At 38.4% G+C, this 18,039-nt stretch overlaps 1 protein-coding gene across 5 annotated transcripts in view; it reads right to left on the bottom strand.

Annotated features, from left to right (window-relative positions):
* LOC128685742 (broad-complex core protein isoforms 1/2/3/4/5) overlaps window positions 1-18,039 on the bottom strand; it is a 505,734-nt gene that overhangs the window by 93,055 nt on the left and 394,640 nt on the right. Inside the window, exon 6 of one of the 5 annotated variants that reach the window (XM_070087938.1) lies at window positions 7,274-8,077. The exons of the other annotated variants lie outside the window; for them this stretch is intronic. Coding sequence (XP_069944039.1) covers window positions 7,652-8,077 — 426 coding nt within the window. The 3' untranslated portion in view covers window positions 7,274-7,651. Of the gene's footprint in view, window positions 1-7,273; window positions 8,078-18,039 lie in introns of those variants that run through there. 5 annotated transcript variants of the gene reach the window in all.

The raw sequence follows: 18,039 nt of genomic DNA, 5'->3' as shown, positions 1-18,039 counted from the left end.
AAAAGATTCTCTATCATTTCATAAGAAAAAATAATTTTTTTTTTAAATTTGGCGACACCAGGAGACACCTCAGGATTGGGGGTTGCGACAGTCAAAGGGTTAAAGTTATTTCATATTTTATATATGTCTACAGTGGACCCTCGGATATCGGTCGTTCAGGATATTCGCCACTTTTTTGGCCAAAATTCTATCCTGGATTTCGGCCAGCAACTTAGAAATCTACAGTATCGGACGCGTTCGCCTGCCACGCCACATTCGTGATTCACTATGGCTGTGTCTCTGGGTGAATGAGCAACATTTCACGCATTCATCCAGACATTTCGTTATAATCCATTTTTTTGTGGTTATTTATTGAGTGTGACTGTGAAATAAGCCACCATGGGCCCAAAGAAAGTTCCTAGTGCCAGCCCTTTGGTAAAGAAAGTGAGAAACATGATTAAATTCAAGAAAGAAATTGTAGCAAAGTGCGAAAGTGGTGCACGTGTCCTGGAGCTGGCCAGGATATATGGGAACTCCAAATCAACAATCACTTCCATTCTGGCAAAGAAAGTAGAAATCAAGGAAGCTAATGTTGAGAAAGGGGTAAATATGCTAATGAAACAAAGATCACCAATAATTGAAGATGTAGAGAAGTTATTGTTGGTATGGATCAACAATAAACAATTAGCGGGAGATAGCGTTGTGGAGTCGACCATTTGTGAAAAGGCAAGGCAGTTGCATGCGGATCTCATAAAGAAAATGCCTGGAACAAGTGCTGCTGTTAGTGAATTTAAGGCCAGCAGAGGCTGGTTTGACAACTTCAAGAAGCACAGTGGCATACGCAGTGTTGTAAGCCATGGTGAGGCTGCAAGTTCAGACAAATGTGTGGATGAAGGATTCCTTCCCCAACAAGTGTTTAACTGTGACAAAACAGGCCTCTTTTGGAAGAAAATGCCAAAGAGGACCTACATCATGCAGGAGGAAAAGGTACTGCCAGGACACAAGCCTATGAAGGATAGGCTTACTCTTTTGTTCTGTGGTAATGCTAGTGGGAATTTCAGAGTGAAGCCTTTACTGGTATATCACTCTGAAAATCCCAGAGTGTTCAAGAAAAACAATGTCATCAAGAGTAAATTGTGTGTGTTGTGGAAAGCTAATAATAAGGCATGGGCCACAATGCAAATTTTCACTGACTAGGTCCATGAAGTGTTTGGGCCGAGTGTGAAAAATACCTCCAGGAAAATAAATTGCCATTCAAGTGCCTCCTGGTACTGGACAATGCTCCTGCTCATCCTCCAAACTTGGTAGGCCAATTGTCTATGGAGTTAAGTTTTATAACAGTGAAGTTCTTGCCTCCTAACACCACTCCTCTCATCCAGCCCATGGGCCAGGTCATTTTTAACTTCAAAAACTCTACACGAAAGCAATGTTTCAAAGGTGCTTTGAAGTGACCTCGGACACTGACTTGACCCTAAGAGAGTTCTGGAGGAATCACTTCAATATACTTCATTTGCATAATCCTTATAGGTAACGCTTGGCAGGGAATAACTTCCAGGACTTTGAACTCTGCTTGGAGAAAAATTGTGGCCATAAGGATTTTGAAGGGTTTGAGGCTGACCCTGACCCTGTCGACCCTCTGCCTGTTGTGGAATGTACTGTGGCTTTGGGGAAGTCCATGGGGTTCTATGTGAGTGGCCAGGATGTGGAAGAGTTGGTGGAGGACCACAGGGAAGAGGTAACTACTGAAGAGCTGCAAGATCTTCATCTGCAACAGCAACAGACCACAGCTGCGGAAATTGCTTCAGAGGAGGGGGAAGAGAGAGGGAAGAATGTGCCTTCTTCAGTGATTAAGGACATTTGTGCAAAGTGGATGGAGGAGAAAAGTTTTGTGGAGAAATATTGCCCTGACCAAACTCAAACAAGCCATATCTGCATCATGTTCAGTGACAAAACCTTGTCCCACTTCAGGCAAATCTTAGAGAGATGCCAGAAACAGACCTCTCTGGACAGTTTATTTGTGTGAAAGGGGTGCAGTGACTCTCAAGCTGGTCCTAGTGCCAGTAAAATACAAAGAATGGAAGTAACCTCAGAGAGGGACTTGATACCTGAAGTCCTTATGGAGGGAGATTAACCTTCCAAACAATAAGCTCTCCCCTCCTCACCTTCTTGAATACACCAACAAGAGTCAGTCTTCAATAAATGTATGTAATGTTCATTTATCATTAAATTTTGTGCTTTATATTTATTTCACATTGCTTTCTGTACGTAAAACTATAGTTAATCTTTAAAAAATGCATTTTTTCTTAATATTTTTGAGTGTCTGGAACAGATTAATTGTATTTACATTAATTCTTATGGGAAATATTATTTCAGTTTTTGGCCTTTTCAGATTTAAGCCAACTTTCTGGAACGGATTACGGTCAAAATCTGGGGTTCCACTGTATAGACATTTTGCTTAATCCATGTATGGTATTTTTTCAAAATTATATAATAAACATGTTACGTAACATATAAACATGATACACCCACAGTAGAATTAATTAACATAAATATGAGATGATCATCTTGTCGGAAAGAATAACGTTTTCTCTAGTTCAACACCAAAGAAAATTTGTACACAATAGTATTACTGGGGGTAACTGTATAAAATTATTTCTTCTGTATGCCTTCACTCAGAGTGTCATTCCTTCTAAAAATGGTGTGTTAAATGAGAATGGGAGTGTTGCTCTTTATTTATTCTACTGTCACCATGCCCACCCAGTTTGTTTACATTCTCCGTGAGCTTCCTGAGCACCACATCTCTCCATTATGTCTGGAAACTTTCCAAAATTTCAAGTGTTTTAAAGTTATTTCATATTTTATATACACTCTCATAATTATACCTATGTGTACCTGTACCTAAATAAACTTACACACTGTACTGGCATGCAGGTACACATTAAAATCACTAAGAGTGTCTTCTGTCAGTATAGCTACTGAATTCCCTTATACGTATACTTGTGTAGTATACTGTAGATCGTATCATCCATATACAGTGGACCCCCGCATAACGATTACCTCCGAATGCGACCAATTATGTAAGTGTATTTATGTAAGTGCGTTTGTACGTGTATGTTTGGGGGTCTGAAATGGACTAATCTACTTCACAATATTTCTTATGGGAACAAATTCGGTCAGTACTGGCATCTGAACATACTTCTGGAGTGAAAAAATATCGTTAACCGGGGGTCCACTGTATATATATTTAGGCTCCTTGATCAGTAGGCTCAGTGACTAGCATGTGTGACATCACGTGAAGCTGTTGTGAGCCCTTCGTGCCTGGGATCCTCCTTAGTTCCTGCATAGGTCTACTACAGGCAACCACGGCAGGTTGGGCTTCCTCTTCACACTCTGCCAATATATGTGTTACCATCCAACAAGTGTGTTTAACTCCAACCATCATATCTCCTACGAACCCCCACTACATCTTATTAGTTTTGAGGATGCCATATTAACCCTTAAACTGTCCAAATGTAGATCTACGTTACTACTGCTAGCGCTCCAAACATAGATCAACACTTTATTTTTCCTGCCTCCAAATTTGACACGATTGACCTGAGATACCTGGTCAGTATAGAATGGGTCTTAACCCTTTCAGGGTCCAAGGCCCAAATCTGGAGTCACGCACCAGTGTCCAAGAATTTAAAAAAAAAAAATTTGTTATTTTTTCTTATGAAATCATAGAGAATCTTTTTGTGAAGGTAATAAAACAAAAAGTACGAAATTTGGTGGAAAATTGACGAAATTATGCTCTCGCGAATTTTGATGTGTCAGCGATATTTACGAATTGGCGATTTTGCCGACTTTGACTCCCATTTTAGGCCAATTACATTATTCTAATCAACCAAATTCTTAGCTATTTCACTAGTATTACTTCTATTCTATCGATTGAGCACAAGAAATCGCCAAGTCAACTGTTTCAACTACAAAATAAAGTGATCGGAAATTGGTAATTTGGCCAATTTAACACGAAGTTCAAAATATTCCAATTTCAAAATAGGGTCCAGAATGAACAATGTAGGCATTCCTGGCACTAAACTAACATTTCCTCTGTTCATTAGTTATGTTTTGAGGCTTTACAAATAAATTCCATTTTGATTTTTTATTCACATAATGAATTTTTATTCACACCAAAAAATAGAAGATTTACTGTTATGCAATACTGTAATAATTGTATAAATATCATCACGATATTTGTGAATGTATATTAGACCCACCAGCTGGTGTGTATTAGACGTGTGAGGTCGTTTGCTTACTCTTGAATATCGGCAAAAATTTAACATTTCTGCTACTTTGAGCTCAGTTTCAAGCCATTTCCAGTGCTAAAACCAATCAAAATCATCTCTATTTCTGTAATATGTCTTCCATTCTATCAAATGAAACCAAGAAATCGCAAATACAACTATAAAAAAACATACGAAAAAACACTGCAAAGTTGCTGTTTTAATCGAAAGATCATGATTTCATTTTTTTCTCTCATTATACACAGTGTGCTGCAGGATCTGTTTTATGTGGTGCACACATACCACATAGATGTATTCTCTCATATCTAGGCCCAAATGTACCACTCACAGTTTATCAGAGTGAGCTGAGCTCATGGCGTAGATCTACGGTTTGGACCCTGAACGTAAAGCCGTAGATCTACGGGACGGACCCTGAAAGGGTTAACACTCGGTGTGCACAGTATTAACCCTTTCACTGTTGGGGCCGTCGTACTACAGCTTATGAGCCAGCGTTGGTGTCACAGTACTACGCCAAAATTCTAGCAGCTTCAAATCTAGCGGGAGAAAGCTGGTAGGACTACATGTGAGAGAATGGGTCTGCATGGTCAGTGTGCGCAGTATAAAAAAAAAAAAATCAGAGAGCCAGTAGTGCATTGTGGGAATGCCATTTCAGTAGTCCTTGTTCAGCATGCCTAGCAGTAAGAAATATCTGACTCCCTGGCGAATCTGGGCCTCTTCTCTTCCCAAATGATAGTTCTAACACAGATGGAAGTACATGTATCAGTGAAGATGAATTTCATGGTTTTGAGGAGTTTGTGACTGAAAGCAATGCCCAGGATACCAGAAGGAAGAAAGAAAGAAAGAAAGAAAGAAAGAAAGAAAGAAAGAAAGAAAGAAAGAAAGAAAGAAAGAAAGAAAGAAAGAAAGAAAGAGAGGAAGGAAGGAGGGAAGGAAAAGATGACCCAGATGACCATTAACCTAGGATAACCCAAAAAAGTTAGACAAAGTGACTTATTTACATGTGGGTGATGGGGAAGACAGCATGCTTGTTGGGGAAGATGGCGTGGGTAATGGGTGGTGGTGACTGTGTAATGCGTCACTGTGACACCAGCCACGCCGCTCTCAGCACATCCAAAACAAAGGCCACCCACACACAACAACAACCTTCCATAAGCTGCAGCGGTTCTAGGAGCGTGTCCAGTGACTATATATGTGTATATATATATATAATAGAACAATAGTAATAAACACTTTTTTTATTGTTGGCTTGTGTAAACAGGTTTTATAAACATTGTAATGTTAATAATATTTGTGCAATTATTGTGTTGAATATGAGTGGATATGCATACACCACACATTATACTAGTCTCACAGGCCACAAAAGTTATTTGAAAAATAAAATATTAAAAAATAAAAGAAAAGTGGAATAAAAGTAAAAATAATATTACCGAGCGGCAGTCGCCGATGTTGCAGTTGTTAGCGAATATTCAGTGCATATTGGCAGCATCCACCACACTATAAGCAGTATTATGACACATCATAATTATGCATTCCCAAACCTAGAGTAAAGTATCTACAATGGCTTTAATTCTAAAACTGTTGCAAATACTGGTAGAGACAGTGTATTTGGGATCCTAATTGCAAGCAAGTCTCAAGAAGGTCACTGATACACCAATGAGTATTGTGTATGTACTTGATAAAAATAAAATTATCCCTTTAATATACAATATCATAATTCCCATGAATTACTATCACAGGTGATGCTCAAATTATACAATATACATGTACATGTTTCAAAATAGTTGAATGAGGAAAATGGAGTGCATGACTGGAAAACGACTGAGTGGGATATTTTACGTTCATTTGTTTTTCAGAGAATTCTTATACCTTCATGAGTAAGTTCAAATAGTGTTTATACTTTACTTGGCAGTCTAACAAATTGAGACGAGACATATGGACAAGTGTATGTGTGTATCTGCTGCCCCTATTCGTCTAGCAGTAAATAGCTGATGATGGCACCTGCATTACCTCACTACATTGTATTTGAAATCAGCTCGTGACCCTGATTGTGGCCTTACCAAAAATTAGAGACCTAGTAGATTTCACTATCAGCACTCAATCACATATTTGAATTATCTGTACAATTTCTATTTGTTATGATCCGTGCATAATGGGCAATTATACCGTGATGAACATAAAAAGCGAAAGACTCCTCACTTGCCTTAGTACATGCTCTGATACAGTAGTACACATAGTGTAATGTCCCTCCTCACTTGTCCACTAAATATAGTATTGGTCTTGTATGCATAGAAGCTGTCACTGTAAGTTGCATGATCTATCCTGATGACATATTTATTCAGAAGCTTTTCCAGGCTAGTAATACTGAAGTGTTTAGTGAGTAAATTTTGCCAGATAGGAATTAAGTTAAAAGAAAAATCACCAACTCTTACAATGTAAAATAACAAAGAAAGAGGGCACACAAAAATAGCTTTAAACTTGCATGTTCAGTAAAATACATGCCGTATTTTTATTCTTCGCCTTTCTCAGTCACATTTCAAACAAGTTTAATTCTGAATTCTAAACTGCATGTCCCTGAAAAGGTCTGTCCTAATTCTTTTTATGACAAATGACTTGCCTTTATGACAATTGATTTGCCTTTATTATAACCAAACCAAAATGTGAAATTCTTTCACATGTATTTTGGGTGTTCCTTTAAGGGTATAGAAGGTATGTGAATTATTTGGGTATGATTGCAGGACACAGGAATTACCAAAATGAAGAGTGCACTGAGGCAGTAAAAAATCAAATTCCAGTACAACATCTAAAGATAAACAATTAATATAATACTTAAGTGAAGATATTCTTTGATAAATATCAGCTGAACATTTTATTATAAATGAATAAAAACCCAAGGGTGTAATTACACTCAATTAGTGACCACAAATCCTTGTTATTTATCAGATACATCCTCATCACAGGAAAATTAGACTGAATATGTAAAGAATAATTTTAATAAATATACTTTTGTTCATCATATTTAAAGAAATGCTAAATTTAATAAAATACTTTAACTTTTACTAACTCTTATGTTGCTTTTTTTAATATACTATATAAAGAGAATGCATATGTCCCTGTTTCCTAGATTACAAGTGTAATAATTTTCATTATTATGAAAAGCTTATTTCAGTAACAAGATATTATCTGGTCTCTGCTGCATGAGTTACCTAACTTTAACAGCAGCTTAACAATTATAAACTTGCCACAGAACGGGTGGGAATGCCGACACTTTGTAGTTGACAGACACACAAGCAGCAATTGGAAACTTTAAGACAAACTAGAATACACAGATCCGGTTGCTGCTGGTGTGTATTTATCAACAACAACTTGTCTTCAGTTTTCTATACCACGAACTATCCTACATGATCCTTTGTCTTATGTGTCAGCATGTGGCTTTTTAGGGATGACTTTTGAGCAGCCTGGTAAGGACAATAGGTACATGTGTACGGTTTCTCCCCAGTATGCCTTCGGATATGAACATTCAAAGAACTCTTCTGTGTAGCCCTATACTGACAATAGGGGCAAGAAAATGGCCTCTCCCCAGTGTGAATGTTAATGTGATCCTTCAGCAATTCTTTTCTTGTGGTGCTGTAGGAGCAATAAGGGCATGAAAAGGGCCTCTCTCCTGTATGTTTCAGAGTGTGTCTCCTAAAATTATAAGAATCAGTAGTGTTGTACGGACAGTAAGGGCACTGGTGCACTTTGCTGGAGGTGAGGCCCTGCCATTCTCTTGTGATTCTTCTCCCACCAGTCCATTGAGAGTTTGTCTCCCGCTCCACCTGCAGAGGAGGCTTCATCTTACTTTCACAATAATTGTTACACCCTCTAACTCTAAAATTTTTAAAAACAAAAACAAAAAAGTTGTGGCATGTTGGGTTTAGGTTTTATGGGTGAAGATTTTGATATTTATATCACTATGTAAAAGAAAAATGTTAATGTATATATGATAACGTGTATAACTTTTTAGCATATTTTCTAGAGAATACACTTATTTACATTTAATAATTGTCTCATATCAAACTTTTGAGTTATTTAATATTAAATCAATATATTTCTTCAAGATCTAACAATATTCCAATTAATTTTTTAAATTAAAAAGGAAGATACACAGTCACTTATGAAATTAAATGCTGCAAGTAAAACAAGTTCATCCACAGAGATATAAAATAATGTTACACAGGAGAAATATAAATTCTGTAAAGATTAAATAACTTCCTCTTCATCTTTTACATAAGAGGATGGAGGACAGGCAGTCATTTTGATCAAGAACAGTCTATTGGATTCTTAGCCTCAGTAAACTTACCATATCTATTTTTGAAAATATATTTGGTGCTTCCATTCAATGCCTCTTCATGCAGTTCATTCCACTTCTCTACTACCTTTATCTTGAAGACATACTTCATAACAGCTTATCTGAATTTTCTTTAGAGAAATATTGTTTATGCATACTGGCAGTAAGAAAGTGGAATGATATGGATGAAGAGGTATATGGAAATAACATACTTAGTTTCAAACACAGATAAAAGTACCCTAAGAGGTTAGAATCAAATAAACATTTACATATTTTTTTTATTTATGCCATACATAGGCATAATAGCCCATAATTTACCAAAAAATTTACCATAATATAGGTATGCCGCATATGATATCACTATAGCCATCCACCTCAGCCAAGGAACCCCAGACATCCAGCTCATCCCAAGATGCCCTGCCATTCATCTGGGACAAGTAGGGCCAAAGTAATTCTCTCTAGTGACGTCAAATTCGTTATGCACCAACAACCAGAATTAAAGGAAGGAAATAGTATTCACATTGTTTGATCTAATTGGGTTCTCCTAGATAAAACATCCTAGATCAGGGGTTCCCAACCTGGGATGCACATACCCCCAGGGGGTGTGAGATGGCACTTCAAAGGGTGCAATGAAAAGCACAATTCCATTTATTTTACCAAAAAGTTTTCTAATTTCTCAATTTATATTTACATTTTATGCAAATGTGATATTACTTTTGTAGGGGTGCAACATTAATCAAACATTTCCTAGGGATGCAGGGCATAGAAAATGTTGGGAACTCCTTTTCTAGATTAATGCCATGTAATGAACTGTTCATACATTATAATGGTTCTATAACATTTGTGTGCCCCATTGTAAATTAATTACAATATTATTTTAGCTGAATTAGAATTTAAAAAAAAACATTGTTTGGCTTTTTTCCAGGTGCCATGGTAAGTAAAATTATTTTTCCCATAACGTGTTTACTACACACATTCCATTTTCATGTACAGATCTAATTTCAGGAACATAACTCATGCAAAAGGTAAAAATTTTTGTTTGAAGGTGTCTGGAGCATAACTTTTTTTTACTTCCTACTCCATATTCAGAAAATTAACCAGCTTGTTGAGTGTTTACTGTACAGCATATGGAGACCAGTTTTTCTTCATGTCTCCTACAAGCATAATTTTGTAATTGTGCAAACAGATACTGTACTGAAACTCTTAAATAAAAAATTTCCCAAATTAAGATACAGGAGGGCCTCGCTTTACGGTGCTTCACTTTATGGTGATTCGCTAATATGGACATTTCAAATTACAGCCAAAAATTTGTTTATACAGCTCCCTGATTGGCTATTATGGTGCCCATGCAGCACTTTCTCTGTTTACATCCCCCATGAACTCCATTTCTATCAATTATGTCTGGAAATTTTCCGGAATTTCAAGTGTTTTAAAGTTATCGCGTATTTTATATATACTGTACTATGACAATTGTACTTATGTGTACTGGTACCTAATTAAACTTACATACAGTGGACCCCTGGTTATCGGCTGTAATCCATTCCAGAAGGTCGGCCGATGACCGAATTAATATTTCCCCTAAGAATTAATGGAAATACAGTGGGCCCTCAACTAACGGTGGCATCAAGTAACGGCAAATTCGTCTAACGGCCCTCTTTGGCATAACAAAAATGGCTCTACAAAAGGCGAAAAACTCATCTAACGACATTCGTCCCGATCTTGTCCATCAGGCCAGAGCGCGGCCTGAGTGGGCCCAGCCACTCCAAGACTCCATGTACAGCCAGTGTGCCAGTGTTTACAAGCTGTTCCGGTCAATTCCAAGTGTACCTGCGATATATTTTGTATTATTCCAGTGTCTTTAGTGCTTGTAACCGCTAATAAGCCACCACAGGCCCAAAGAAAGTTTCTAGTGCCAGCTTTGTGATAAGGAAGGCAAGAAACAATAAAATTCAAGAAAAAACCCGTAGTAAAGTACCAAAGTGCAGGAAGAAGAGAGAGGGGAGAATGTGCCTTCTGCAGTGATTCAGTGATGCTACAATATGTACGATACTAAAGCAGCAGGTATTGATAAAGGCTATAGTGCCAGCCAGCAATGAAGTGTAGAATTAACAGTATAGCAAGTAAATTAAATGAGTAAGCGATAGAAAAACAACACAAAAGTAACTTTCCAATGTTGTTGGATGTGTGTACATCCGCTGAACATATGTCGGCCTGCTATCTTCCACTACCCTAAACCTCTGCCAGCATCTCCTCCATCAAACTAATTAAAGTAACATTTCCAAGGTAAGTGTAAATATAAAAGTGTAAGCATAAAAGTAAATATATTAAGTGTAAATATAAAAGGACCCCAATGGAAATACGTAAGTCACTCTGACTTTTTTCGGTTATCCTAGGTACTTTACACATGCTGCTATGTATGATAATCTATGTAACTGTATTCGTGTATACCTGAATCAACTTATTTATAAATTAAAATGTAAATATTTATTTATAAATTACATATATTGTTTAACCCTTTGACTGTCCAAGCCCCTTTCTGAAAAGTGTCATTCTATGTCGCAAATTTTTGGGGGAAAAAAAAAAAATTATTTTTTCTTATGAAATGATACAGAATCTTTCCCCAATGGTAATGACACCAAAAGTACGAAATTGGTCGAAAACTCACGGAATTACGGTCCCGCAAAGCTAGCGGTCTCGGTGAAATATGAGCATTGGCAATTTTGCTAACTTTGAGCCCTGTTTTCGGCCAATTCTGTTGTTCCCGTTGACGAAACTCATAGCTATTTCTTTAGAACTCCATTTTTTCTATCAATTGAGTACAAGAAACCACCCATTTACCGATTTGAACTACCCAATAAAGTGGTCAGAAATTGGCAATTTGGCCAATTTCACACAAATTAAAAAGATGCCAATTTCAAAATAGGGTCAAGAATAAACAATGTAGACATTCTTGGCACTAAAATAACATATCCTCTGTTCATTAGTCGCATCTCTAGGCCCCTCTTATATTACTATTGCTTTCTATTTTGATTTTTTCATTCATGCAAAAAATACAAAATTTACTGTTATGCAGACTACTGCATTATTGTAAAAATGGTATAAATAATATCAGTGTACGAGTGAAAGAATATTAGACTCCCCAGTTGATGTGTATTGGATGTGTGGTGTGATTTGCTTACTCCTGAACATTTGTAAAAATCGAACATTTCCGCTACTTTGAGCTCAATTTCAAGGTCGTTTTCATCGTGAAACTAATCAAGATCATCCTTATTCCTGTAACATGTTTTCCATTTTATCACATGAGACCATGAAAACGAGACTACAACGATAAATACAATACGAGAATACACCTCAAAGTTGGCGTTTTAATCCAAAAAAAAACTGTCAGTTTTTTTTTCTCATTATGCACTCCATGCTGCAGGATTTTTTTTATGTGGTGCACACTGACCACAGAGACCCATTCTCTCACATGTAGGCCTACCAGCTTTCTCTTGCTTGATTTGAAGCCGCTAGAATTTATGCGTATTAATACATCCGAAACACTGGCTCGTAAGACGTATATAAATGACCAAAACAGTCGAAAGGTTAAGTGTGATGGTGGTGCTGGCAAAATCCTCCACTGCCACCAACACGGCTTCTCTCAGTGGCGGCCCTTAAACCCAACAATAACACTTGCACCATTTACTCCTCTCATACATTATGGCACATTTTATTCATTCTAGAGTATATATCATGTTTCTATTTTATTAATATTGTTTATAATGTCATATTAGATAAATTGTGATAGATAAATAAGCCGAAGAGATGATATTAGCGTCATATTGAAGCATAATAAACTTGTCTTCCTCTTGCCTCCTACGTGTCTTGTCATACACCAACATTATGATATATTTTATTCATTCTAGAGTATATACCATGTTTCTATGTTATTAATATTGTTTATAATGTCATATTAGATGAATTGTGATAGATAAATAAGCCGAAAAGATGATATTAGAGTTATATTGAAGCATAATAAACATGCCTTCCTTTTGCCTCCTACGTGTTTGTCATACACCAACAAGTCAAGTCAATAAAGGTAAGTGTGATGTTAAATGTTCATTTATCCATTTTATTAGTGCTTTATATTTATTTTTCATTGTTTTCTGTATGTATATTTATATTTAATCTTTAAAAAAAATATTTTTTGTTAACCCCTTGACTGTTGCGGTCGTATATATACGTCATAGGAGATACCGTGTTTGACGTATCTATACGCATAAATTCTAGCGGCTTCAAATCAAGCAGGAGAAAGCTGGTAGGCCCACATGTGAGAGAATGGGTCTCCATGGTCAGTGTGTACCATATAAAAAAAATTGGGGAGCCAGTGGTGTATTGTGGGAATGCCATTTCAGTCGTCCTTTTTCAGCATGTCTAGCGGTAAGAAATATGTGATTCCCCAGCAAATCTAGGACTCTTCTCTTCCCAAGTGATGCTCTAACACAGATGGAAGTGTCAGTGAAGATCAATTTCATGATTTCGAGGAGTTTGAGACGAGGAGGAGGAAGAGGAGGAGGAGGAGGAGGGAGGAGGAGGGAGGAGGGAGGAGGAGGGAGGAGGAGGAGGGAGGAGGAGGAGGGAGGAGGAGGAGGGAGGAGGAGGAGGGAGGAGGAGGAGGAGGAGGAGGAGGAGGAGGAGGAGGAGGAGGAGGAGGAGGAGGAGGAGGAGGAGGAAGAGGGAGGAAGAGGGAGGAGGAGGGAGGAGGGAGGAGGGAGGAGGAGGAGGAGGAGGAGGAGGAGGAGGAGGAGGAGGGAGGAGAGGGAGGAGAGGGAGGAGAGGGAGGAGAGGGAGGAGGGAGGAGGAGGAAGGGGAAGAGGAAGAGGAGGAGGAGGAGGAGGAGGAGGAGGAGAAGAATATGTAATAATATGTTCCCTTGAAGCATGAAAAACAGTTCACTCCATGACAGTGACAAGATAAGGAGAAATAACATCTGATAAGAGCTGACCTTTGATGAGCGTAAATGAGGGTGAGGGAGGGTGCAGCTGATAAGAAAAGATTAGATGACCATCTCCCTCGCTTTGTTTTTGCTGGTACACAAACATTTCTGTCTATATATTTGTCTGTCTGCCAAGCTCCCTGTCTATCCATCTAGCTCTCTGTCTCAGAGAGAGCCACAAGACTGTGTCATCATCACGTTTACGTACATCTTCAAGCATAGTATGGCACTTTGTCTGGATTTTTTGGGTTATCCTAGGTAATTTACACTATGTATACTTGTATTTATGTGTACCTGTGAGACAGAGATGGACAGACAGAGAGAAAGAGAGAGACAGATTGAAAGAGATAGAATGAGGAAGAAAGATAATTAGATAGAATGGAGGGGAAGCAGCATCCGACCCCATTGTTTTGGCAGGCAGGAGGGGGAGTGAGTAATAAGATAATATGTCATTTTGACAGCTGCCGACTCCTGACTCAAAACAATTATAAGCCACACACTCGCACACAAGACAAGCTTGCTGAATGAAGATAATAGCAGTTATATGAGAGTATCTAGTGACTATATATGTGCATATATATTATAGAAACCAGAAGGAAGAATGGAAGGCAGGAATGAAGGAAGGACGAGATCAAAGGAAGGAAAAAAGTATGGAAAGACGAAGGAATGTAAGAAGGAAGGTAGGAAAGGAATGCAGGAAGGAATGATGACACACGACCATTTACCTAGGATAACTACATAACACAACTACCTGCTAATACTTTGAAGAAAACTGCTCAGATGAGGTGTTTTGTCTTTGTATGTAAAAAAAACTTCCACAAAAATGCACACACACTGGTTTTATGTGTGAGGAGTGTAAAACACCATTGTGTATGACACCATGTTTCAAAGAGTTACACAAGCTGCAGAACTTCTAGGAATATGTCCAGTGACTGTATATTGGTATATATATTATAGAACAACAGTAATAAGAAGTTTTTTGTATTGTTTGTTTTTGTAAACAAGTTATGTAAACAATATATTGATAATTATGTTTGTGTGCTTATTGTGCTGTATACAACAAGTGTATATATGTACATTGCACCTTACTTTGGTCTCACAGGCCACATAAGTTATGTGAAAAAATAAAATAGTGAAAAAAACAACAAACCTTCAAATAAATACAAGTAAACCAAAGTTTACCGGGTGAGCGGCAGTCGCCGCTGTTGCGATACGCAGCTCATTTTCTGCAAACTTCATGCCTCTATATCTGGGTAAGTACTGATGGGAAAAATTTCCTTTTTGGAGTAAAACAATCAGAAAAATAACCTTAACATTTTCATAAGAAACAATAATTTTTTTTTTCGAATATTTTGCGACACCAGGAGACACTTCAGGATTGGGCCTTTCGACAGTCAAAGGATTAATACTTTTGGCTGTCTGACACGGATTAATTGGATTTCCATTATTTCTTATGGGGAAAATTAACTCGACCAATGGCTAACTCGACTAAAGGCTAGCTCTCTGGAACGGATTAAAGCCGTTGGTTGAGGGTCCACTGTACACATATAGAGTCACTGGACACATTCTTAGAACTGCTACAGCTTGTGGAAGGTTGTTTGTGTGTGGGTGGTTGAAGGTTGCCTTTATTGTGGATGTGCTGAGAGCGGAGTGGCTGGTGTCACATGATGCATTACACAACCACCACCACCACCCATTACCCACACCGTCTTCCCCAATAAGCATGCTGTCTTCCCAACTACCCATATGGAAGTAAGTCACATTGACTTTTTTGGGTTATCCTAGGTTGATGGTTGTCTGGGTTTTCAGCACTATTTCTGGTATCCTGGGCATTGCTTTGGTCACAAACTCCTCAAAACCATGAAATGCATCTTCACTGACACTTCCATCTGTGTTAGAACCATCACTTGGGAAAAGAGGGGTTCCAATTTGCCAGGGAGTGAGGTATATATTTTTGCAAAGCATGGTAAACAAGACCTACTGAAATGGGACTCCCACAATGCACCACTGGCTCCCCAATTTTTTTTATACTGCACACACTAGCCATGCAGACCCATTTTTCTCACATGTAGGTCTACCAGCTTTCTCCCTGTAGATTTCAAGCCGCTAGAATTTTGGCATACTAATAAATCACCAAGACTGGCTTGTAAGCCATACATATACGACACTGACAGTGAAAGGGTTAATACTTCACAGGTACAGCATCTGGCTGGTGATATTGCTAAAGATAACTATAATAATAATAATAATGAACAGTAAACCCTAAATTTATCAGACTTCAATAATATTGGACGAAATCTGCTGGATTATTTGATTTAGTAAAAACAGACTAGTCAGTTGGTTATAGAATCGTTTGTTGTCATTATTATCCCAGCAAAACACTTGTCTTTATCTACCACAACTGCCATCACTGGTCATCTACTACTCCTTGTTAAACCATGAGACTGGGGATTTTATATTAACCCTTAAACTGTCCAAACGTAGATCTATGTTTGTACCGCTAGCGCTCCAAACGTAGATCTAGGTTTTATTTTTCTTGCCTTTATTTATTTATTTTACTCTTACATTTTTTTTTTAGGTCAAACACTATTGTGCATATATTTTTAGACTTTTATATGCACTGGCAAGTAAATGAAAGGCTGTGATTCGCTTTAAGGCGACATTTGCTCTATGACAGTGGTCTGGAACCTGACCTGCTGTATTAGTGAGGTACGTCTGCACTGTACACTAAGATCCACTTATAAGACAGGTTAAGTGCCAGACTACCACCATGAAGTGAAAATTGCCATGAAGCACATAACCTTTTTTCTCTTTTAAATGCATATAAATGCTTGTGAACATGTTTATATTATCATATATTAAGTTAACAATAGAACTAGGCATAAAAAAAACACAAAAAAGGAAAATGCACATGCATTTCTCCCATTACTGACTTTAACCCTTTCAGGGTCCATCCTGTAGATCTACGGCTTCACGCTGAGTGTTCAAACCGTAGATCTACGCCAAAATCCTAGCGCCGTCAAATTTAGTGCGAAAACGCACATAGGCCTACATGTGAGAGAATGGGTCTGCGTGGTGGGTGTGTGCCATAAACAAAAAATCTAGGCGCCCGCATAGCATTGTGGGAACGCCGGCTCAGTTACCCTCGTTCACCATGCCTCGTTGCAAGGCAGCTCTCACTCCAAGGAAAATTGGGACTCTCCTGTTCCTATCTGATAGTTTTGACAGTGATGGAAGTGGAAATGAAGACGAATTCTTTGGCTTTGATCAGTTAGTGACCGAAAGGAATGACCAGGATATCGATAATAGTGTAGAAAACCCTGACGATCCTCAACCTTCTACCTCTGGTGTGGGTACTCGTCAGTCACGGTTCGTTGTACCTCAACGCAAGAGAAAACTATTATTTTCGCATGGCCAGGCCTCTGACTTCAGTAATGATGATGATAGTGATGTGGATTGTGATTTTATTGCTCTTGATGATCATTCGAGTAGTGATAGTGAGGAATCATATTCACCAGTGAAGCGTCGGTATGTACGCCGCCGCATGCGCTCGGGTAGTGTACCCTATGCCGTGCCCAGGGGACGGAGTACATCTCGTGGCCCTACACCAGATATAGATAGTGATAGTGAGGATGATGTGGCTACACTTGGCATGGATAGACCACAGGCATCAGTAGATGGTGGTAGTGGTAATGGTAGTGCCATGGCCATGCGTGACTCACCAGCCCAGGCTGGGAAACACGCTGTTGACTCTGCAGTTCAAGGACAAAGCGGAGCGTCAGCCACCAGCCCACCACAACCACAACTACCCGCACAACTAGCCTATGATGTCCAGTATCCACCAGCAAACCGTATCTGGGATTGGCAGCAAAATCCCAATTTTGTTCCCAAGCCCCACCACTTTGATGACTCTCAAAGTGGAATTCTACCTACTTGTCCCCTTGGAACCACGGCCAATGAACTGGAATTTTTTGAAATATTCTTTAACCAGCCCTTGATGGAAACTATTGTCAGGGAAAGTAACAAGTACGTATTTTGAGTACACCATGGCAAATATGATCATATCACCAGAGTCGAGACTACACCGGTGGAAAGAGACGACTGTTGCAGAAATGTATTTGCTTTTTGCAACAATAATGCTTATGCCTCATGTCTATAAGTATAATATAAAAGCATACTGGTCCACAGATCGGCTAATTTCTACCCTGGTCTTCAGTGAAATCATCCCAGTGAACAGGTTTATCTTACTGTTACGTATGTTGCACTTCTCTGACAAAATCAGGCCTGACAGAAGTGACAGGTTATACAAGATTAGAAATGTTTTTATGTATCTCAAACAAAAGTTCAGCATGTATTTTCATCCATTCAAGAATCTTGTAATTGACGAGTCTTTGATTTTGTTCAAAGGTAGGCTGTCATTCAAGCAGTATATACCGAGCAAGAGGAAACGCTTTGGTATAAAACTGCTTGTACTC

Source organism: Cherax quadricarinatus, chromosome 23 (genome assembly GCF_038502225.1).
Source record: "Cherax quadricarinatus isolate ZL_2023a chromosome 23, ASM3850222v1, whole genome shotgun sequence".
NCBI lineage: Eukaryota > Metazoa > Arthropoda > Malacostraca > Decapoda > Parastacidae > Cherax > Cherax quadricarinatus.
Note: the sequence above shows the minus strand (reverse complement) of the source record. Positions and strands in the feature narration are given on the sequence as shown.